This window comes from Canis lupus, chromosome 21 (assembly GCF_003254725.2).
Source record: "Canis lupus dingo isolate Sandy chromosome 21, ASM325472v2, whole genome shotgun sequence".
NCBI lineage: Eukaryota > Metazoa > Chordata > Mammalia > Carnivora > Canidae > Canis > Canis lupus.
Genome location: NC_064263.1, coordinates 24,297,166 through 24,322,499, shown reverse-complemented (window position 1 = coordinate 24,322,499; position 25,334 = coordinate 24,297,166). Strand labels below are relative to the sequence as shown.

At 36.7% G+C, this 25,334-nt stretch overlaps 2 protein-coding genes across 2 annotated transcripts in view; one reads left to right on the top strand and one right to left on the bottom strand.

Moving 5' to 3' along the window:
• The window catches only part of PPME1 (protein phosphatase methylesterase 1), an 87,088-nt gene that overhangs the window by 19,927 nt on the left and 41,827 nt on the right, over positions 1 to 25,334 (top strand). The window contains exons 2-3 of the mRNA XM_049098891.1: positions 23,455 to 23,549; positions 24,080 to 24,171. Of these exons, the coding sequence (XP_048954848.1) occupies positions 23,455 to 23,549; positions 24,080 to 24,171 (187 nt within the window). The remainder of the gene's footprint in view (positions 1 to 23,454; positions 23,550 to 24,079; positions 24,172 to 25,334) is intronic.
• LOC112667822 (cytochrome c oxidase subunit 6A1, mitochondrial-like) lies at positions 16,449 to 16,829 on the bottom strand. The gene is given in 1 exon segment (XM_035703647.1): positions 16,449 to 16,829. A coding segment is annotated over 1 exon segment (381 nt).

Here is a 25,334-nt window from a genome sequence, read left to right as displayed (position 1 = left end):
TTTGATAGATATTGCTTGAAATCTGTAAATCAATTTGGGAGTATTGCCATTTTAACAAAATTAAATATTCTGATTCATGAATGCAGAGTGCCTTTGTATTTATTTAGGTCTTTTTATAGTTCTTCCAGCAATGTTACATAGTTTTCAGTGTGTAAGTGTTGCATTATTTTGTTTAAATTTATTCCTAAGTATTTTTTTCTGATCAGTGATATTATAAATTAAGTTGTTTTCTTAATTTCATTTTGGATTGTTCATTGCAAGTGTATAGAAATAGAACTGATTTTTGTATATTAATCTTGTGTTTTGAAGCATTAGTGAACTTGTTAACCAGTTCTTTTTTTTTTAATGGATTCCTTAGATTTTGCCTGAGGCATTTAAACATGAGTACTTAATCTATAGAAGTCCCAAATTTAATCAGTACTCCCATTCTTCTAAAATAATACGAAGACTTTAGGAACCTGTGGCAGCCAGAATAATAGCACCTTAAAGATGCTCAGGTTCTATCTATAAGATATTTATGATTTTACATGGCAGAGGAAAATTAAGGCTGTTAATCAGTTGACTTTAAAATAGGTTATCTTGGGGCACCTAGATGGCTCAGTTGATTGTCTGCCTTCAGCACAGGTCATGATCCCAGGATCCTGGGATCAAGTTCTGCATTGGGCTCCCTGCCCAACAGAGAGCCTGCTTCTCCTTCTCTCTTTGCTGCTCCGCCTGCTTGTGCATGTACATGCATGCAAAGTTTCTCTCTCTGTCAAAAAAACAAATCTTAAAAATGAAATAGATTATCCTGAATATTTGGGTGGGCCCAAAGTAATGACAAATGTCCTTTAAAGAAGAGGGATGCAGAAGAACAGGTCAAAGTCTGAGAGAAATGTAAAATTGCTACATTGCTGATTTTGAAAATGGAGGAAGAGCCTATGAACCAGGTAATACAGGCAGCCTCTAGGATCTGGAAATGGTATTTAAATATCTCAGTCTGGGTAGTAGAGAAACTCATAGCTACCAGGTTGCTTATTTTTGTAGACCTTTGCAATATGCTGAGTTAGAATATACTTTTTTAAAAAAACAAAATAAAACAAAAGGAATCATGAATTCATACTAATATTTCCAATTAAGATTACAGAGTTTTTTACTTCTTTGATTTTATATAATTTTGTCTTCCTTTACAATGGAAATCTTGGTTCCTAATGACATTAACCTAACTACTTGCTTGATATATGTATGTAAATATGCACATATATGATGTTCAGAATAACCAGTTAAGCTACCAATTAAAACTATCAACAACATTATTACTGAACTCTGTTTAAGATTTCTATTCAGTTCTTTCTTTTTTTCTTAAAGTATGTCCCACCAGAGATGAAAAGTCAAATAATTATGTTTTAAAGTCACGTGGAATAATTGTTTATATACCATTAGGTTAATTCTTTTTTGTTGTTGTTGGTGGTGGTGGTGATTGGATTCTATAAACTGTTAAACGTATTCATAAAACAAAAAAGAAATTATTTATATGACTCCAAAATTAAGACTATAAAAGCAGTATACATTCAGAAACTTTATGACATCTATTCATTTTCCCTCTAGTACCCTACTGCAGGGTTTCATTAGTTTTTGTTTAATTCTTACACTTTTATTTTTTTAATATATTTTTTATTTTTTATTTTTTTAAAGATTTTATTTATTTATTCATGAGAGAGAGAGAGAGAGAGAGATTGGCAGAGACATAGGCAGGGAGCCCAACGTGGGACTCAATCCCTGGACTCCAGGATCATACCGTGGGTCGAAGGCAGGCGCTAAACCGCTGAGCCACCCAGGGATTCCCTTTTTAATACATTTTTAAAAGATTTATTTATTTGTTTTAGAAGGGTAAAGTCAAGGGGAGAGGGAAAGAGAATCTCAAGCAGACTCCCCACTGAGTATGGAGCCCAACACACGGCTTGATCTCACAACTCTGAAATCATGACATGAGCTGAAATCAAGAGTTGGATGCTTAAGCAGCTGAGCCATGCAGGTGTCCCAATTCTTCTACTTTTAAAAAGTGTGTGTGTGTGTATTTATATTCTTAGGTAAAAGATAACATATATACTGTTCTGCATAGTACTTTAAAACTTAATATATCCTGGTCACCCAACAGTGTATACAGATCTTTTTCATTCTTTTTTTCTGCCTTCAGCTACAGAGTACTTCATTGTATGTATGCAACACAGTTTATTCAACCATTCTCTCTACTGATGGACATTGAGTTCTTTCCATTCTTTTGTATTTCAAATAGTGCCAAAATGAACAAATTAGTGCGTATATCACTTTGTATTTTGGGAGGTGGAGCTACTTTTAACATAATTATCTTTAATGTTCTGCAGTTTTACTATAATATAGTAATTCTCTTAAAATCTTGTCATTCATTGGGCTTTAGGAATCTGTATTTTGAAGTTTTACTTCTGGAAATGTTAGCTATTACTCTTCAAAGATTACCTATATCCATTCTCTAATTTTCTCTTGGAACTCCAATTTGACATAGTAAGTTATTTCTCCTCCGTATTTCTTAACTTCTTTAATAATTTTCATCTTTTGTTTCTGTGCTACATGCTACATGTATCTAAGTTTATCTGAACAAGTATTTAGTTCACCCTTAACTGTGTCTAATTTGTTAAACCTTACCATTTGTTTTTCAATTCTATTCTTTTCATTGTAATTGTGTTTGTTTCAAGTTTTTATTATTTGTAAAACATATCAGTTATTTATATTATCTCTGATTATTTCAGTCCCTGAAGTCTTTGTTTCCTCACGTGTTTTATGCTTTTTTTTTTTTTTTTTTTTTTAGATTATTTATTTATTTATTTATTTATTCATGAGAGACACAGGCAGAGGAAGAAGCAGGCTCCATGCAGGGAGCCTGACATGGGACTGGATCCTGGGTCTCCAGGATTACACCCTGGGCTGAAGGTGGCGCTAAACCACTGAGCCACCCAGGCTGCCCTATTTTATACTTTTTGACTATGAGGTGGTCATGTACTTTGGAACTTTATGTTTGGGAGTTTGTGGTCCTAGAATGAAGGTTGATCTCTTCAAAGAGGATTTTCTTTGATTCCACTTGGGTCCTGAGAGCACTACCAGTCTAAATCCCACTTTAAATTCTCAACTTGAAACTTCTTAGAGTATATAAGTGGTATAAATTTAGCCAAAATCAGTTTGACAACTGTCTGTGTGGTTAGTTTCATCAGAGAAGGATTTTTTCTTCCTCCCTTCCATTTTTTTGTTTCAAATTTTTAAATTCTAGTTAACATAGAGTATAATATTGGTAGAATTTAGTGATTCATCACTTACATATAACATTCAGTGCTCATCACAAGTGCCCTCCTTAGTACCCATCACCCATTTAGCCCATCCCCTGCCTGTGTCCACTCTATCAACCCTTAGTTCTCTGTAGTTAAGAGTCTCTTGTGCCTTGCCTCCCTTTCTTTTCCCGCCTTCCCCATGTTCATATGTTTGTTTTTTAAATTCTACATATGAATGAAATCATATGGTTTTTGTCATTCTCTGACTAACTTGTTTTGCTTAGCATAATAGAATTCTAGCTCCATTCACATCATTGCAAATGGCAAAATTTCATTCTTTTTGATGGCTGACTAATATTCCTGTGTGTGTGTATGTGTGTGTTCATACACATATATATAGCACATCTTATTTGTCCATCAGTTGATGGACATTGGGCTCTCTCTATAATTTGGCTATTATTGAAAATTATAGAGGTGCCTGTGTCCCTTCAGATCATTATTTTTTGTCCTTTAGGTAAATACCTAGTAGTGCAATTGCTGGATCGTAGGGTAGTTCTATTAACTTTCTGAAGAACCTCCATACTGTTTTCCAGGGTGGCTGCACCAGCATTCCCACCAATAGTGTAAGAGGATTCCTTCCTCTGCATCTTTGCCAATAACTGTTGTTTCCTCTGTTGTTAATTTTAGCCCTTCTGACAGGTGTGGGGTACTATCTCATTATAGTTTTGATTTATATTTCCTTGATGATGAGAAATGTTGAGCACCTTTTCATGTTGCCTGTTAGCCAGCTGTATGCCATCTTTGAAAAAATGTCTATTCATATTCTGCCCATATCTTAACTGGATTATTTGGTTTTTGCATGTTGAGTTTCATAAGTTCTTTATAAATTTTGAATACTCTTTATCAGACATGTCATTCACAAATACCTCCTCCCTTTCCATAAGCTGCCTTTTAGTTTTGTTGATTGTTTCCTTTGCTGTGCAGAAGCTTTTTATCCTGATGTGAAGTCTCAATAGTTCATTTTTACTTTTGTTCCCTTGATTCTGGAGATGTGTGTAGTACAGAATTTCTATAGCCAATGTCAAAGAAATTGCTACCTGTGTCCTCCTCCAGGCTTTTGATGGATTCCTGTCTCACATTTAGGTCTTTCCTCAATTTTGAATTTGTTTTTGTGTATGGTGTAAGAAAGTGGTCCAGTTTTATTCTTCTGCATGTGGCTGTCTAGTTTTCCCAAACCCATTTGTTAAGGAGACTTTCTTTTTTCCATTGGATATTCTTTCCTGCTTTGTTGAGACTAGTTGACTGTATAATTGTGGGTCCATTTCTAGATTTTCTGTTCTTCTCCCTTGATCAATGTGTCTGTTTTTTTGCCACTACCATACTGTCTTGATGACTATAGCTTTGTAATATAGCTTTAAGCCTAAAACTGTGATGCCTCTAGCTTTGCTTTTCTTTTTTCAAGATAGCTTTGACTAATTGGGGTCTTTTATGGCTTCCCAGGAGGAATTCTACTAAACATTAATTTTTTTTTCTAATTCTTTTTTTTTTAATTTATTCATGAGAGACATAGAGGCATAGAGAGAGAGAGAAAGAGGCACAGACACAGGCAGAGGGAGAAGCAGGCTCCATTTTATGCAGGGAGTCTGATGTGAGACTCGATCTCCAGGACCATACCCTGGGCTGAAGGCAGCACTAAACCGCTGAGCCACCTGGGCTGCCCTAATATTTTTTTTTTCAAGATTTTATTTATATATTTGAGAAAGATAGAGACACAAGAGCATAAGCATGAGGGGGGGGAGGGGGGAGAAGGACACTCCCTGCTGAGCAGGGAACCCCATGTGGGGCTTGATCCCAGGACCCTGAGATCATGATCTGAGCCAAAGGCAGAGTCTTATGCAACTGAGCTACCCAACTGCCCCATCTACCAAACATTTAAAGAAGAGTTAATACCTATTCCCAAACTGTTCAAAAAATAGAAATGGAAGGAAAACTTCCAAACTCATTCTATGAGGACAGCATTGATTCTAAACGAGACAAACACCCCACTAAAAAGAATTACAGACCAAAATCCCTGATGAACATGGATGCAAAAATTCGCAACAGGATATTAGCCAATCAAATCCAACAATACATTAAAAGAATTATTCACCACGATCGAGTGGGATTTATTCCTGGGCTGCAAGGGTGGTTCAGTATTCACAAAGCAATCAACATGATATGCCACATTAATTTTTAAAAAAGGAGGGGACATAAGAACCATTGTGATCATCTCAATAGATGCAGAAAAAGCATTTGATAAAATATAGCATCCATTCTTGATAAAAAGTAAGTTTAGAGGAAACATACCTTAACATTAGAAAGGCCACATATGAAAAAGACAAACAGCTAATAATCATCCTAAGTAGGGAAAAACTGAGAGCTCTTCCTCTACAGTCAGGAATAAGACAGGGATGTCTACTCACCATTGTTATTTAATATAGTGCTAGAAATCCTGGCTCAGCAATCAGACAACAAAAAGAAATAAAAGGCATCCAAATCGACAAGGAAGAAAAACTTGCACTATTTGCAGATGATCTGATACTCTATGTGGAAAACTCAAAAGACTCCACCAAAAAATTGCTAAAACTAATACACGAATTCAGTAAAGTTGTAGGATTCAAAATCAGTGTACAGAAATCTGTTGCATTTCGATACACCAATAATGAAGCCGCAGAAAGAGAAATCAAGGAATCAATACTGTTTACATTTGCACCAAAGCCCATAACATACCTAGGAATAAACCTAATCAAAGAGGCAAAGGATCTGTACTCAAAAAACTATAGAACACTCATGAAAGAAATTGAGAACATCACAACAAAATGGAAAAACATTCCATGGCTATGGTTGGGAAGAACAAATATTGTTAGAACATCTCTGCTACCCAGAGCAATCTACACGTTTAATGTAAGCTCTATCAAAATACAAGGAGCATTTTTCACAGAGCTAGAACAAATAATCCTAGTCACAAAAGATCCCTTCCATTCAATGTCAAGTTTCAAGACAGATATTTTTCTTTTAGTCCTGAGATTGGGTTAGGGAGCAGAGTTAATTCTACTTTACCCTTTCACTGACAGAATTGTCTTTTGAGATACCAGCTTTATGAGAGAAAGGTTTCCTGCAGGGCTGCCCAGCAAGGCTCCTCACCTTGGGCTTTACGTCGCATTTTGTGTGCCCCAAGAAACCCCCCAAACCTCCATTTAGATAGTTGGTAAATCTATCAAGATAAAAGCCAGCTTTAATGTACTAAGTGCCTCTTTAGGTCCCCACCTTCACTTTTGGCCTCAGTATTCCATATTCCTTACTTTCTTCTGAGACATCCTTGCATTTATGAAGAATGAATGAATGAATATATAATTTATATATAACATGTAAAAGTATGATAATACATAAATACAATCTCACATATTGTATATTTATTTTTATATATATATTTTTTACACATACATACATACAATTTTAGCCAGTACATCCAAAGTTAGATCTATCAAGGTACCTAATTACCATGGATAGAAACAGTTCCTGACATAAAATTTCTATTGTTGGTAAAACTGTTAGTTATCTGTGAAAATGGGATAATAACATCATCTGGCATGGAGAGTTTCAAAATTAATCTCCCTTTCTCAGGAAGCTACCAGAGGATGTGTTCTATCAAAATAAGATAATGCATCAAGAAAAATACCTGATATGGAAATCAAGGATTCAGCACAGGAGAGAGGCAAGAGGAATTCACAGGATGATGGTGAAATGAAGCATTTCATCATCTCCAAGAGTAAACAGTCCTATTTGGAGCAGAATGGAAGGTGCCAAGAATGGAAATTTAAAAAGAAAAAAATAGACCTGATAGATTATTTAATGTGATCATATTAAGAAAAGTTTTACAGATTTCTCAAAGGGTTCTTTTTATTTAGAAAAATTTATTTGTGAAGTATACAGAAAGGTTTAAAGTATGTATGTGTAGTGTAGAGAAGACCAAAATAAATCCCCATGTATCTACCACCTGGCTTATGAAATAGGACATTATTATTATTAGCACTTTAGATGCCTGTTTGCTTTTCCCCAAAAGCACCTCCACTCCCCATAGTCTTGAATTGCATGTTTATCATTCTCTTGCTTCTTTTTTAAAACTTTTATTTTATTTTCTATTTTTGATTTAAATTCAATTAATTGACATATAATGTTAATTATATATAATAACATATAATGTATTACTAGTGCCCTAATTATAACTATAATATATATATTATATATATATAATATATATATATATAATATATATATAATATATAATATATATATAATATATAACTAATTATATATAATAACATATAATGTATTACTATTCAGAGGTAGGGGTCACTGATGCATCAGACTCACATAATACCCAGTGCTCATTACATCACATGCCCTCTTTAATGTCCATCATCCAGTTATCCCACCCCGCCACCCCCCGTCTCCTTCAGAAACCCTCAGTTTGTTTCCTCTGGTTTGTCTCTGTCTCTGTGTCTTGTTTTATTTTTTCCTTTCTTCCCCTATGATCCTCTATTTTGTTTCTTAATTCCACAGATGAGTGAGATCATAGGATAATTGTCTTTCTCTGATTGACTTATTTTGCTTAGCATAATACCCTCTAGTTCCATCCACATTGTTGCAAATGGCAAGATTTCTTTTTGATGGCTGAGTAGTATTCCTGTGTGTGTGTGTGTGTGTGTGTGTGTGTGTGTGTGTGTGTAGCTAGCTAGCTAGATGTATACACCACATCTTTATCCATTTATCTGTCAGTGGACATATGGGCTCTTTGCATAGATTGGCTACTGTGGATATTGCTGCTATAAACATTGGGGTGCAGGTGTCCCTTCAGGTCACTACTTTTGTCTTTGGGGTAAATACCCAGTAGTGTAATTGCTGGGTCATAGGGTAGCTCTATTTTCAAATTTTTAAGGAACCTCCACTCCATACTGTTTTCCAGAGTGGCTGCACTAGCTTGCATTCCCACCAGCAGTATAAAAGGGTTCCCCTTTCTCTGCATCCTTGCCAACATCTGTTGTTTCCTGACTTGTTCATTTTAGTCATTCTGACTGGTGTGAAGTGGTATCTCATTCTGGTTTGGATTTGTATTTCCCTAGTGTTCAGTGATTTTGAGCATTTTTTCATGTGTCTGTTGACCATTTGTATGTCTTCTTTGGAGAAATGTCTGTTCCTGTCCTCTGCTCATACTTTCTTGATTGGGTTATTTGTTCTTTGGGTGTTGAGTTTGATAAGTTCTTTATAGATTTTGGATACTAGGCCTTTATCTGATAAGATATTTGCAAATCTTCTCCCATTCTGTTTGTTGTCTTTTGGTTTTGTTAACTGTTTCCTTTGCTGTGCAAAACCTTTTTATCTTGATGAAGTCCCAATAGTTCATCTTTGCCTTTGTTTCCCTTGCCTTTGGAGACTTGTCTAGCAAGAAGTTGCTGCAGCCTAGATAATAGAGTTTGCTTGCTGCCTGTGTTCCCCTTTAGGATTTTGATGGATTCCTGTCTCACATTTAGGTCTTTCAATAATTTTGAGTCTGTTTTTGTGTATGGTGTAAGGGAATGGTCCAGTTTTATTCTTCTGCATGTGCCTGTCCAATTTTCCCAATGCCATTTGTTGAAGAGACTGTCTTCTTTCCATTGGATATTCTTTCTTGCTTTTTCCAAGATTAGTGGACCACGGAGTTGAGGATCCATTTCGGGGTTCTCTATTCTGTTCTCTTTCATTGATCTATGTGTCTGTTTTTGTGCCTGTCTTAATGATTATAGCTTTGTAATAGAGCTTGAAGTCCGGGATTGTGATGCCATTAGTTTTGGTTTTCTTTTTCAACATTCCTTTGGCTATTCAGGGTCTTTTCTGATTCCATACAAATTTTAGGATTATTTGTTCCAGCTCTGTGAAATAAGTTGATGGTATTTTGTTAAGGCTTGCAGTTAATGTATAAATTGCCCTAGGTAGCATAGACATTTTAACAGTATTTGTCCTTACAATCCATGAGCCATGGAACGTTTTTCCATTTCTTTGTATCTTCCTCAGTAACATCATCTGGCATGGAGAGTTTCTTTTTTTTTTTTTTTTTTTTTTTTTTATAAATTTTTATTTATTTATGATAGTCACACAGAGAGAGAGAGGCAGAGACACAGGCAGAGGGAGAAGCAGGCTCCATGCACCGGGAGCCCGACATGGGATTCGATCCTGGGCCTCCAGGATCGTGCCCTGGGCCAAAGGCAGGCGCCAAACCGCTGCGCCACCCAGGGATCCCTGGCATGGAGAGTTTCAAAATTAATCTCCCTTTCTCAGGAAGCTACCAGAGGGTGTGTTCTATCAAAATAAGATAATGCATCTTATTTTGTTTTCTGAGTACAGATCCTTTGCCTCTTTGGCTAGGTTTATTCCTAGGTATCTTATGATTTTGAATGCAATTGTAAACAGGATCTACTCCTTGATTTCTGTTTCTAATTGTCTCATTGTTAGTATATAGAAATGCAGCTGATTTCTATGCATTGATTTTATATCCTGCCACTTTGCTGAATTCCTGTATGAGTTCTAGCAATTTTGGGGTGGAGTCTTTTGGGTTTTCCACATAGAATATCATGTCCTCTGCAAAGAGTGAGAGTTTGTCTTCTTTTGCTGATTTGGATGCCTTTTATTTCTTTTGTTGTCTGCTTGCTAAGGCTAGGACTTCTAGTATTATGTTGAACAACAGTGGTGATAGTGAACATCCCTGCTGTGTTCCTGACCTTAGGGGAAGGGTTCTCAGTTTTCCCCCATTGAGAATGATGTTTGCTGTGGGTTTTTTGTAAATGGCTTTTATGATATTAGGGTATGTTTCCTCTATCCCTACAATATGAAGTGTTTTAATCGAGAAAGGAAGCTGTACTTTGTCAAATGCTTTTTCTACATCTATTGAGAGGATCATATGGTTCTTGTCCTTTCTTTTATTACTGTAGTATATTGCATTGATAGATTTCTGAATGTTGAACCACCCATGCAGCCCAGGAATAAATTCCACTGGGTCATACTGAATAATCCTTTTAATGTACTGTTGGATCCTATTGACTAGTATCTTGGTGAGAATTTTGGTGTCCATGTTCATTGGGGATATTGGTTTGTAATTCTCCTTTTTGGTGGGATCTTTGTCTGGTTTTAGGATCAAGGTAATGCTGGCCTTATAGAGTCTGGAAGTTTTCCTTCCATTTCTATATTTTGAAACCCCTTCAGAAGAATAGGCATTAATTCTTCTTTAAATGTTTGGTAGAGGGATCCCTGGGTGGCGCAGTGGTTTGGCGCCTGCCTTTGGCCCAGGGCGCGATCCTGGAGACCCGGGATCGAATCCCACGTCGGGCTGCCGGTGCATGGAGCCTGCTTCTCCCTCTGCCTATGTCTCTGCCTCTCTCTCTCTCTCTCTGTGACTATCATAAATAAATAAAAATTAAAAAAAAATAAATGTTTGGTAGAATTCATCCTGGAAAATTATCAAGCCCTGGACTTGTGTTTGTTGAGATATTTTTGATGACTGCTTCAATTTCCTTGCTGGTTATGAGTCTGTTCAGGTTTTTTATTTCTTCCTGTTTCAGTTTTGGTAGTTTATTCCTCTCTAGGAATGCATCCATTTCATCCAGGTTGCCTGATTTGTTGGCGTATAGTTGCTCATAATATATTCTAATTGTTTGTATTTCTTTGGTTTTGGTTGTGATCTCTCCTGTTTCATTCACAATTTTATTTATTTGAGTCTTTTCTCTTTCTTTTTGATAAGTCTGGCCAGTGGTTTATCAGTCTTTTTAGTTCTTTCAAAGAACTAGCTCCTAGTTTCTGTTGATCTTTTCTACTCTAATTTTGGTTTCTATTTCATTGACTAATGCTCTAATCTTTGTTAATTCTTTTCTACTTGCTTTAGGCTTTATTTACTCTTCCTTCTCCAACTCCTTTAGGTATAAAGTTAGATTGTGTATTTGAGACCTTTTTTGTTTCCTGAGAAAGGCTTGTATTGCTACATACTTCCCTCTTAGCACTGCCTTTGCTCCATCCAAAGGTTTTGAACGTGTGTTTCCATGATTTTTTAAAAAGATTTTATTCATTTATTCATGAGAGAGACAGAGAGAGGCAGAGACACAGGCCGAGGGAGAAGCAGGCTCCATGGAGGGAATCTGACGTGGGACTCGATCCCAGGTCTCCAGGATCACGTCCCGGGCTGAAGGTGGCGCTAAACCGCTGAGCCACCCAGGCTGCCCCCATTATTATTTTTTAATTCTTCTTTAATTTCATGGTTGACCTATTCATTCTTTAGTAGGATGCTCTTTAACCTCCATATATTCGAGTTCTTTCCAAATTTCCTCTTGTGACTGAGTTCCAGTTCAAAGCATTGTGGTCTAAAAATATGCAGAGAATGATCCTAGTGTTTGGTACAGGTTGAGACCTGATTTGTGACCCAGTATGTGATCTGTCCATGTATACTCAAGAAGAATGTATTTTTTTTGCTTCAGGATGGAATGTTCTGAATATATCTGTGAAATCCATCTGATCCAGGGTGTCATTCAAAGCCTTTGTTTCCTTGTTAATCTTCTGCTAAGATGATCTGTCCATTGCAGTGAGTGGGGTGTTGAAGCCCCCTACTATTGTATTATTATCAATGTGTTTCTTTAATTTTGTTATTAATTAGTTTATATAATTGGCTGCTTCCATGTTGGGGGCATAAATATTTACAATTGTTATATTTTCTTGTTGGAGAGACATTAAATTATTAGTTAATTATTTTTGTAGGGCTGGTTTAGTGATCACAAATTTTTTTAGTTTCTGTTTGTCCTGGAAGCTTTTTATCTTTCCTTCTATTTTGAAGGACAACCTGGCTGGATAAAGTATTCTTGGCTGCATATTTTTTCTCCTTTAACACCTTAAATATATGATGAGAGGCTTTTCTGGCCTGCCAGGTCTCTGTGGGTAGGTCTGCTGCCAGTCAAATGTTTCTACCCTTGTAGGTTACAAACCTCTTGTTCTGAGCTGCTTTTAGGATTTTTCTCATTGTCTCTGAGATTTTCATGTTTTAGTATTATGTGTGCCTCCTAGAGTTGAATGCCTGTTTCCTTCACCATATTAGGGAAGTTCTTCACTATAATTTGCTCCAATATACCTTCTGCCCCCCCCTCCCCCATCTCTCTTTCCTCTTCTTATGGGATCCCAATTATTCTAATATTGTTTAGCTTTATGGTATCACTTATCTCTCAGATTCTCCCCTTGTGATCCAGTGGTTGTTTATCTCTTTTTTTTGGCTTTATTATCCATAATTTTGTCTTCTAGATCACTAATTCTCTCTTCTGCCTCATTTATCCTAGCAGTTAGAGCCTCCGTTTTTTATTGCATCTCATTAATAGCCTTTTTTTTTTTGACTTGATGAAATTTTAGTTAGTTCTTTTATTTTTACAGAAAAGAATCCTCTAGTGTCTTCTATGCTTTTTTCAGGCCTAGCTAGTATCTTTATAATCCTTATTCTGAACTCTAGTTCCAACATCTTACTTAGGTCCATATCGATTAGGTCCCTGGGTGTCAGTACTACTTCTTGTTTTGTTTTGTTTTTTTTTTAATTTATTTATTCATGAGAGACACCCAGAGAGAGATAGGCAGAGGGAGAAGCAGGCCCCATGCAGGGAGCCCGATGTGGGACTCGATCCCGGGTCTCCAGCATCATGCCCTGGACTGAAGGTGGTGCTAAACCGCTGAGCCACCGGGGCTGCCCATTGTTCTCTTTTTTGAGGTGAGTTTTTCTGTCTTGTCATTCTATCCAGAAAAGAATAGATGAATGAGAGAGCAAAATACTAAAATGGCAACAGTGATCCTGGAGAAATATACACTAAACAAATCAGAAGAGACCCAAAACTGAAAATAAATAAAACTTAAAAAAAAATAAGAGAATATAATCAGACAGGTGGATAGGACAGAGCAATACACTGGATCCTGTGTGTATTTTGGTCTATTTGTTAGAAAACTAGATCCCCAAATTTCAAAGATGAAAAACTTATATATGTACAAAAATAAAATTAAATACAATGAATGGACAGAATGTAACTGTAAAAATGAAAATTAAGAGACCAAAAAAAAAAGAGAGACCAAAAAATATATAAACAGACAAGTGAGCGGAACAGAGCAATATACTATATCCTGAGTGTATTTTTGAATGAACTGAAACTACATTTCAGAATTGTAAAGAAAGAAAAATATATGTACACAAAAATAAAATTAAATATATTGAAAAGATAGAATGCAACTGTAAAGATGAAAAAAATTTTTTTAAAGATTTTATTTATTCATGAGAGACACACAGAGAGAGAGACAGAGACGTAGAGGGAGAAGTAGGCTTCCTGCAGGGATCCTGATTCGGGACTTGATCCCAGAACCTCAGGGTCACTACTTGAGCCAAATGCAGATGCTCAACCAATGAGCCAACTAGGCATCCCTGTAAAGAGGAAATTTTAAAAATACTTTCACAACAACAAAAAGAAGAGAGAGAGAGATAGAGAATATGATCAGACAGGTGAAGAGAACAGAACCATACACTAGATTCTGGGTGTATTTTGGTCTGTTTGTTAGAAGAAACTGTATCCCAAGATTGTGGAGAAAGAAAAACTTGTTATATCCAAAAATAAAATTAAATACAGTGAAAGAGTAGAATGTAACTGTAAAAATGAATTAATAAATTCTTTGAAAGAGGAAAAAGAAAAAAATTAAAATTGAAAGACTAAAGAATTGTGGGAAATAACCCGTGAATCCTATATACTATTTTCCCCTGATGCTGGCATTTTGCAATTCTTTATGATCCATATACTTGGTTTTAGCCTGTTTTCTTTCTAATCTTCTGGGGGTGGGGCCTGTTGAACTGATTCTCAGGTGTCTTTGCCCCAGGCAGAATTGCACTGCCCTTACCAGGGGGCCAGGTAAAGTAATTTGCTCAGGATTGCTCTATGTGGCTTTTGTTCCCTGAAGTCTTTCTTGCAGCTTTAGAGGCTGAGAATGATGGGACGCCTCCTGTGGTTGAGCACCTCCTTTGGCCCAGGGTGTGATCCTGGAGACCCTGGATGAGTCCCACATTGGGCTCCCTGCATGGAGCCTACTTCTCCCTCTGCCTGTGTCTCTGCCTCTCACTGTGTCTCTCATGAATAAATACAATCTTGGAAAAAAAAAAAAAATATATATATATAGGCTGAGAATGAAAATGGTGGCCCTCCAATCTCCAGCCCAGAGCTGGAAGCTCATGGTTCCTCAGTGTGCCCTCAGGGAAAAGCAGTCAATCACTTCTGTGTCCCTGGTCTCCCTCTGCACTCTACTCACCCAGCCTGTGATTAAGCATTTGTATTTCAGGCACAGGACCCACTTCTAGTCTCCAAACCTTGCAGACTGCTGAGGCTGGCACCCGTACCAGGGTTGGGGGCCTTGTGGTGGTTCTGCTGCTTGTTGGGGCCCCTGCTCAGAGAGTGGTTGCCCATCCCCGCAGTGGTTTGTGGTTTATGGTAACCCCTAACTGAGAGCCTACTCCTGGGTTCGCTGATTGCAACCAGTTTCCCCACTCTGATGCTTGGGGAACTCTGCTACACTCAGGCACCCCTGTTCTTTCTGTGACCCCAGGGATCCTGAGACCACACTGTCCCACCTAGGATTCTGCCCCTACTTCACTGCCTGCGCACCTTTCAGGCAGGGACATCCCTCACTGGAGCAAACTTCTAAAGGCTCCAGTGTTGTGCTCCACTGCTGTATCACTTTCTGGTGCTGGCTGCCAGAGGCTCCTGATCCCTGTGGTCTGTCTTCCCATATATCACCTTCCATTCACTTCTCTGCACCTCCTACCTTGCAGAAAGTAGTCGCTTTTCTATTTGTAAAGTTGCAGCTGTTCTTTTCTTAGATCTCTGGTTGAGTTTGCAGGTGTTCAGATTGATTTGATAGCTATCTAGCTGCGTTTCTGGGACCAGATGAAACTAAGGTCTCCTACTTCTCCACCATCTTGGACTCTTCCTGTACTCATTCTGTTGCCTTTCTGTATAGTTTGAGCACCTATGCAAGTATCCATTGAAAAGATATTATTTAGTTTTGCCTGTTTTGGAACTTTGTTGTTAATAGAATCATACTGCACTTACTCTTCTATGCTTCAAATGTATTTTTGAAATTCACGCATGTTACTGCATATAATTTTAGCATATCCATTTCTTCTGTTGTGGCATGTTCAGTTATCTGAAGATATCTCAATATATATATCCTAGTGGTGTTGGATTTTAGTTTGCTTGTTATTCTTTGGTTTTATGCAGATGGTTCTGTGAACATCTTTTTATGTGTATCTTAGTGCCTTTCTGCAGATGTGTTGATGTAAAATGAAACTACTAAAGAACACCCACAGTGGATGACAGTTCATCCAATTTAGATCCTTATCAATACCTAGTAATGTCTGGCTTCATATTTTGTCAACATAATGGGTGTGAAATTATATATTACTGTGACTTAAAATATTATGTCTCTAAAACATAAATAAAAAATAAAATAAAATTTTATGTCTCTGACTCTGAATGAAATTGGGAACCTTTTCATTTATGAACTATTTGTGCTTGCTTTTTTGTGAAATGTCTGCTAATATCTTATGCCTATAAAAAGTTCTTATAAAACAGTTATAGTTTAATAAAAAGCTATGTAAACAAAGTAAAAGACAGTCATTCTGGAAAAAAGTAAGAGGACACAGAAGAAAATGTAATCAATATACTATGTGGCTCAGCTGTGAACAGTATTTCTACTATAACATTTCTGAAGTACATTTTATGTGCCTATTTGTAATCATTTTTTCAGAGCTTACAGTTGAAGAAATTGAAGCAGAGATTGATTTGCTAATGATCACAAATCTTCCAGTCACTAGAAATGATTACTTTAAATAGAAGTTTAAACTAAGACAAACTATATACAGCTGTAATGTAAAAAGTGTATATAGGGATTTTTTTCCCCCTTGGACTAATCTAAATTATTTATTAGCTATCTCATGCTATAAGGAAAGGGATAGAAGATCAGTATACTGGTCATCTGGTCATCATTTGATACAAATAAAGAAGGTGAGCTTAAGGTATCATATACTTTTCTGGTCTATGTGCAGAGTCATGGGTCCAAACCAGTAATGTGGTCCCCACTGGGTTGTGGTCCCAATTCTCTTTGTTCATTTTCATAGCTGGTCAGAAATGGATTCATGTGAGAATTATGGAATAGAGTATGATTACCATCTCCCCAGGAAAAGGGCTTGGACCTGATGTGGAGATGAGGGTAGGCCATCCTACCCCAGAACTTGGGTCTCTGATACTCTCCATGATGTAGCTTTAGGAAGACATTCAATATGCTCATTCCCACGCTGGGGAGTGTTACATAGTAGATGAGGGCCTCCCAGATTTGATTTGAGCTCTCCTCACTCTACATGGACCACCCCAGCTATTCCTGGGACTGACCAAGCAGCCCAGAAACCCAAAACTGAGCCACCACTGCCATTTTCAACCTGGACCAAAACTGTATATAGTTTTAATGAAAAGTTTTAGTTTTGACAAAGTCCAACTCCTGAGTTTTCTCTTTAGCTCTACTTTTGGTGGTGTAGCTAAGAAATTGTTGCCTAGGGACACCTGGGTAGCTCTGCGGTTGAGCATCTGCCTTTGGCTCAGGGCGTGATCCTGGAGTCCCGGGATTGAGTCCCACATCAGGCTTCCTGCTTGGAGCCTGCTTCTCCCTCTGACTATGTCTCTGCCTTTCTCTCTCTCTCTCTCTTCTCTCTCTCTCTGTCTCTCATGAATAAATAAATAAAATCTTAAAAAAAAAAAAAAAGAAATTGTTGCCTAATCAAAGATCGTAAAGATTTACTCCTGTATTTTCTTCTCAAAGTTTAATAGTTTTAGCTCTTACATTTAGGCTTATGATCCACTATGATTTAATTATGTAGTGTGGGGGGGGGTCCAGATTCATATTACATATGAATACTCAGTTGTCCAAATAGCATTGGTTGGAAAGACTGTTCTTTCTCCAGTGAATTGTCTTGGCCCTTTTGTTGCAAATCTATGGACTATAAATGTTAGTTTATTTCTGGACCTTCAGTTCTATTTGACCTATCTATATGTCTACTCTCATGCTTATACCACAGTCTTGATTAGTGTAGTTTTGTAGTGTTCCATTTCCTTTTACTGGAAACCTCAGGATTCAGTAAGGAAGATTCTGTTTCTTAGCTTCAGCCTGATGATGATGATGATGATGATGATGATGATGATGATGATGATGATAAACTTACCGAGACACCAAGCTAAGTGCTTTATGCCCATTAGCTAATTTCTTACTGTCAACAGTTAATCATTAGTATGTTGGGCCCTGAGAGTATATCAGTGAACAAATGGAGAACATTTTTGCTCTTGTGGATCCTACATCAGTAGCAAATTAGGTGGAATGATTAAGATAATAACAAATAGAAGAGTAAACTAATTTTAGGAAATGATTAATTCTGTAATAAAAATAGAACAGGTTAATTTGAGAGTAACCAAGAGAGAAGGCTACTTTAATCCTCATTACATCCCCTATTAAATTGGATTATGACCCCATCTGACATGAAGAAACTCAGGCATAGAGAAGTTAAGTGACTTGCCCAAGGTCACACAATTAATAAAGGCAGAACTGGGTCATGAAAAGAAACTTTTGGTGTGTAGCAAATGGAAAACTAATTTAGGTTTAGGAAGTTTTAAGGAAGTAGAATCTCCTCATAATTTTCTTCCTTTTTATATTTTTTGCCTTTCTGCTGGAAATAAGTAGTTATGGTCAAGGTATAGGCCAGGGGTTCTTATTTAGGAGTCATACATGAGCTTCTTGAAGCCAGTGCAATTATGTGCAAAATATGCACATGCACTTGTTTCTAGAGTGAGGGTTTATAGCGTTCATCAGATTCTGAATGGAGTGTGTGACAGTAGCAAAGATTCTATAAACACACTTGATTCACATGGTTTAAGTAGAAGCTCTATTTTCTCTGTATCTCCCATTGCACTACTTTGTTCTTTGTCTGCCAAACTCTTCCCTCTCGTAGCAAGAGGTGGCAAGAAATTAAACATTTATTGTGTTGGGTTTGAAATAAACTTTATTCTGACATCAAAAATTCTGTGTACTTACACCTCTCAGAGTAGTTTTGGTTTTTTTGTTTTTTTACAATTTGTTGGACTTAATAATTCATCTCTCTGTTCAAAAGTTTAGAATTGACTTGGATTCTATCAGTCATCTTCCATGTCTTGAACATTCCAGAAATTTGTTGATTGCCTTTTTGAAAGGTCTTTCTATATTTTCCTCCTTTTTAATTCTATTGCCAGTTAGACTACCATCTTCTTCTAACCAGGTTATTTCAGCAACATTTTTCCCCCAGAAGCAAGTCCATCTTGGAGCTTTCACCACATTGACTTTTCTAAAATACTTTAATCTGAATCATCCAAACTCTTTCAGACTCTTGGGACTCTAACATGCAAATAAGAGAAAAAAGAACATATATTCCCCCACTCTATTATATCTGATATCATTCTTTCTCCATGATCTGCTTTTAGTTGTATTAGCTTCTTTTTTTCAAAACTATTGTACTTATTTCCACCTTGTTGGAATTAGCTATTTTTGTTTGCTTTTTATGGGTGTTACCTATGACAGGCACCATACTGGGTTCTTATTTGTGCCCTTCTCCCTGCCTGACAGGTCTTCCTTACCCTTTCCTGTTTCTCTCAGTCCAAATTCTGTCTGTCCTTCAATGCCTAACTTAACTGTTATTTTTTTCTTTGAAGCCTCTTTTTATTTCTCAAGCTATAAGTGATCTTTTTTTTTTAAGTAATCTTTATATTTCTTCCTTTGAACATTCACAGCACTTTAGCTATACCTCTTAGGGCATTTAACTCCACCTTATGTTAGATATTCACATATTTAACATGAGCTTCTTGAGAGCAGAGGCATTGTATCACTAGTTTTATAATTACCCCTTCATCTCCTATCACCCTACCTCAGTTCCAGCCTAATACAGATAATAGGTTCTTGGTGAATAAACCCTCACTTTTAAAGTATAACTTAACCTTGGGGTGGCCCATTCAGTTAAACGTCCAACTCTTGATTTTGGCTGAGGTCATGATCTCACCATCGTGAGATGGAGTTCCAAGTCCTTCTGCTCACTGGGTGTGGAGCCTGCTTAAGATTCTCTCTCTCTTCTTCTACCCCCCACACCCGCATACTCCCACCCTCTCTTTCTTTCTCTTAAAAAAAATTATGGATAAATTAACCTTGCTTTTGAAAATTCTTTTCATTACTTTAAAATTATTCCATTATGACTCCATGGAGAAAAAAAATCAGTAATTTATTTAAAAAATTATAACTAAAAAGCCTATATAAGCTGTAATGACTATAAAACAGGTAAGCATAAAACTATTAAAAGCAAACCATTTTTATTTTTTTATTTTTTTTTTTTTTAAAGCAAACCATTTTTAAAAAGAACTAGAACTACATCCCTAAAATACAGAGTATTCTTTCCAACTAGAATATAAAGATTAATGTGAGATCCTTACTATCTATTTCCCATCTAACATTGATTGCAAAATTACCTGGACACAATCGTAGAGTATATAACCAATTACGTTTTCAAAGGAATATCCCAGAAAAAATGTCTCTGGGAATAGGAGCAACCTTTGGAGGTATAGATTATTGGCTCTTTAACCAGATGGGAATTACTCATATGTTGGTATACCTTGGGTAGTCCCTAGAACTTTTTTTAAATGAAGGGAATTAGAAATGGAGGGTGTTCTCATAGGAATAATTTCTATTATACAAACTAATTTTTCTTTAACTGGTAATTTTTTCTGGTGCCCGGCCAACTTGGAAAGTTTCTGTGGCCTTGGAAAAGACTCTCTGAAAAGGAAATTTCTGATAATATATGCTAAAGCCTTATTACTTCTCAGAAGCATAAATGAAAGAGTGAGAGAGAAAAAAAGGATCTGAGAATTAATATAGCATGGGGGTAAAGAGCAGAGACTTTGAAGAGTGATGGAACTGGATTTGAATTCTGTCACTGCCACTTAGTAGTTGTATAACCTTGCATAAGTTACTTCATATCTCTAAATCTGTTATCTGTGAAATAAGGATAAAAATAACTTGAAGTTTTGTGAGGATTAAATGGAATCATGCCTATAAATTTTTTTTTTTTTTAATTTTTATTTATTTATGATAGTCACAGAGAGAGAGAGAGAGGCAGAGACACAGGCAGAGGGAGAAGCAGGCTCCATGCACTGGGAGCCCGACGTGGGATTCGATCCCGGGTCTCCAGGATCGCGCCCTGGGCCAAAGGCAGGCGCCAAACTGCTGCGCCACCCAGGGATCCCTCATGCCTATAAATTACTTGGCAGAGTGATTCACTGTTGTGGCACAGTAAATGTTAGATACTATAACTGTGATGACATCCTAGGTCCAGACATAAAAAATTCACCCATAGATTCTTAGAATCCATTATAACATGTTTGACATGCCATGTGTGGTTGTTATACTCAAATTAGTATATGCATAGGTGGTTTTGTGAGTGATTGATGAGTCAGTAGAATTAAGAATTCTACTTTTAGTTTTCCAGTAGGAATTCAAGTGCAACCAGCAAACCAGAAAAAATAAGTCTAAGCTGAAGTTGAAGTTTATTTCTCTATAGGCAGTTTTTCTATCAGAAGATAGGATTTTACCTGTTCACTGAGCAACTACTAAATGTCAGATGTGTTAGATTCCTTTAAAAGGACTGACTCTTGGTTTCAGCCCAGGTTGTGATCTCAGAGTCATGAGATTGGCCCCGAGTCAAGCCTCCCACTGAGAGAGAGTGAAGCCTGCTTAAGATTCTCTCCCTCTTCCTCTGCCCCTCCCCACACACGTGTGCATGCTCTCTTGCTCTCTCTCTAAAAAGAAAAAAAAGAAAAGAAACAGTATGTTATTTTATTCAGTTGCTATAATCCAAGGCAGAAAGAATTTAAATAATAATTCGAATTTGCTCAAATCCATACTGTAACTGGTAGGGATTTGCAGGGAACTATAGGTAAATGGTAGGAACTCTGAGGAATTTGAACTCTTCTCTCATTCCAAATCATTTCCTCTAGCTTTGTATTCCTAGCATCCCTCTTTCAACTTGGGGAACTTTAAAAATTATCAGTGCCTATGCCACACTTCAAGCCTTTTTTTTTTTTTTTTAACATTTTTTTATTTATTTATGATAGTCATACAGAGAGAGAGAGAGAGGCAGAGACACAACAGGCAGAGGGAGAAGCAGGCTCCATGCACCGGGAGCCCGATGTGGGATTCGATCCCGGGTCTCCAGGATCGCGCCCTGGGCCAAAGGCAGGCGCCAAACCGCTGCGCCACCCAGGGATCCCCACTTCAAGCCTTTTAAAGCAATTTCTAGAAGTGAAATCCAAGCATCAGTATTTTTAAAAACTCCTTAACTGATTATTGTTACATGGGTTGAGAACTATTGATATGTTCGATGCGTTTTGACTGTTGAAAGAATACATACCTAATGGTGCAGTTGCTCCATTGTAATTCCAGTAATTATAGTCAACTATAGAGTGCTTTTGTACTAACTTAAGTCTTTAAAGGGGGCTTTGTATATATTCTCCATTTGCCCCCATGGCACATATAGGACAATATCTGGCAGGAGGTAACTTTTTGTTGCTGACAGAATTCTGAATTCCTTCCATTATTGAAGAGAATAGATATGGAAATAGGGTAAGGTTCAAGGTTCCTTTCTTGTGTCTCGTCCAAGGTTAAAGACATAGGTTGTAAATAGATATTTATTGGTTATTTTTAGAATAATTTTATTTTTTTGAAATAATTCATGGTTCAAAAATAAAACAGTAGAAAGGGATAAACATTGAGAATTGTCCATCTGCCAATCATAGTTCCCATCCCAGGATATATCAAATGTTATATTGGTATTTTTCCAGAGATACTCTAAACATTTATAAGCAATTATATTTACACATACTTCCTATTTTTACCCAGATAGTAGTATGTCCATTATGTTTGTTTGTTTACTTAACAGTGTATCTTTTTTTTTAAGATTTTAAAATTTATTTATTCACGAGAGACACAGAGAGTGAGCAAGGCAGAGACAGGCGGAGGGAGAAGCAGGCTCCATGCACAGAGCCTGATGTGGGACTAGATCCTGGGACTCCAGGATCACTCTCTGGGCTGAAGGCAGGTGCTCAACCACTAAGCCACCCAGGCATCCCATTTTTATTTTAAATTTTATTTATTCATGAGAGATACAGAGAGAGGCAGAGACATAGGCAGAGGGAGAACCAGGCTCCCCAAAAGGAGCCTGATGTGGGACTCTGTCTGAAGACCCCAGGATTAAGCCCTGAGCCCAAGGCAGATGCTCAAACACTGAGCCACCCAGGTGTCCTGACTTAACAGTCTATCTTACCCACATACAAAGAATGTTATCAGCATATAATTGCTTCCATCTTTTTATGACTAAATATTATTTCTCTATGTACCACAACTTATTTTCATCTATCAGCTGTTGGTGATCAGTTGTTTCTAATTTTTCTCTATTATAAACAATGCTACATTGAATAGATAAGTCATTTCACTTCTGCATGAGCATATCTTTAGATAAATTCCTAGAAATTAAAGTATTGCCAGTTTGGCTCTTATGAAGGTTGTGTATTGATGGGTTGGGAAATAATGAAAAAGCATGAAATAATATGAGGATTAAAGGTATAAAGAAGGAAGAGTGACCAAAAATGATTATACGGGAATGATATTAAAATGGCTTGACAGGATAGGAATGAAGCTGGTAGCCAAAAACAAGGAGAGAGAACCAACAGGTTTTGTGGTATATATACATGGAATATATTTGGAATTAAAATATACTAATGAATTTTCTAAAATCCTAACATTTTTACTCTTAAGTCTTGAACTTTTTAAAACACATTTTTAATGTGATGCTCTCTTCATGAAAACTCCTCATTCTTTAAGAGAAAATACCCTTGCAATTTTCATTTCATGATTATATTTAGCATTTGTTGATCAAGATTTTAATGTTTTCACGCATAACTATTTTTTACTTGAACTCTTTCTCTTTTTTTTCCTTCAGCCCTGGAAGAAAACGAGACTTTTCCCCTGTTTCTTGGAGTCAGTACTTTGAATCCATGGAAGATGTAGAAGTAGAGAATGAAACTGGCAAGGATATATCCTTTGCAAATGGCTTATTCTTTAGCAAGCTTATAATACTAAGAAGACATGTATAGTTTCTGAAATGTTCTTTAGTCCTGCTATTTATTTCATTTTTATTCTCCATCTGTTCTGTGTACAGCATGGAATTTAACCTATAAGTCTATGCCAGTATCTTACTTGGATATATTTGTCTAATGCACGGGGAGAGGATTAAGAATTAAATTCCTGACACTGATATCTCTTTTAAGGAGAAGTTTTTATGAGTCAGGTAAGTTGAATCAGTTTAGCATCTAGAAATTAGGGACTATGTCCTCATTAGGGCAACAGGGAATCTTTTTTTTTCCCCCATTGATACTGGCTCCATGCTTCAAAAACAGGTTTGGTGTTTCAGAAACTTCTGTTTAAGTGTCTCTTGAGTTTGGAAGTCTGCAGCTTTACATAGAGCCTGGTACTGCCTGAGGTTTTTAATCAGTATTATTATGATTAAATTATCAAAAACATAAGTGAGCAAAAGCTTAGATATATTATCTTTAACTATTCATACACTTTTCGAGTTTACAAGAGTGGGTCAGAGGGTCCCGTCCTACTCCTTCTGCATGGAGGAGGCCATTCTGCCCTTTCCTGGGCTGTGTTCACAGTAAGTAAGAAGTTGATAATAGAAGCTGATGTTAGCACAACCATTGTTTACTTCTGGATAAATTTGACTAACCTAACTCTTCCTTCTATGTTCACTCATATAGCTTGATATAAGAAAGTTAGGGATGTGGGTTGATTATGAATATTTTTAATGGGAGGCCCAAGATCACCTGCTCTTTAAAGTTCTTAACTGGGGTGAGCTTTAGTGCATGAATTGTTCAAACATTTTATAAAATGTTCTCTATATATTGCATTGGGGTGAGGGAGATAGGATTTGTTCCTGGTTGAACGTGGATATTTAGGATTTGTTCTTGGTTGAACGTGGATATTTAATTAAGTAATAGATAAGCAGAAATATTCTATTCAGGTGCTTTAGATAGAGATAATGTCTATCCTTTATTTGTCTCCTTCATAGAGCCCAGTGTAGTACTTTATACATGGAGATGTTACAAAAATATTTGGTAAATTTTTCTTCTCTTTTAAACTAATGCTTTATATTTTAATGATATTAGTGAGCTACTGGGAAATAAACAATATTTAGTTGATGATACCCTGGTCTATAGTAGAGGATGTATGTCTATGTGAATGCTACCAATTCTAGATCTTCCTGATTTTCTTGACTCTGTGCAAGGAGAGATGCTGGTAAGGAAAATACTAGCAATGTTCCTATTGAATATGAAATTGTCATCTCTTCTTATGTGTATCAAGCAGACGCACAAACTTCCTCTATTTACCACTAGGAAGTCTGAGGGACAGAAAGTGGGGGCAAGCAGGAATTCAGTACAAGATAATTGGACCTAGATGACTATGGAATTGAGGAGGGCTCTGAACATATTATTATATTCCTGGCAGCAGATTTATTGGGAATAGTCTCAACATGTAGGCACTTACTCATCTTATTGAATTATTAAATGATTTGATTCCTATCTTGTTTTCTACTTCCTTTCTCTTGACTTTAGGATATAACTATTTGATTTGCCCTTGAGTGCCAGGCTCCTTCATCTCCCTACACCTATATTGTCCAATGTAATGCAAAATCATATATGTAAATTTTTTGCCACATAAGGTAATTTTAAATCTAGTAGAGACATAAAATAGGTAAAAAGAAACAGATTAAGATTATTTTTAATAATATATTTTTATTTAACCCATGGTACCCAAAGT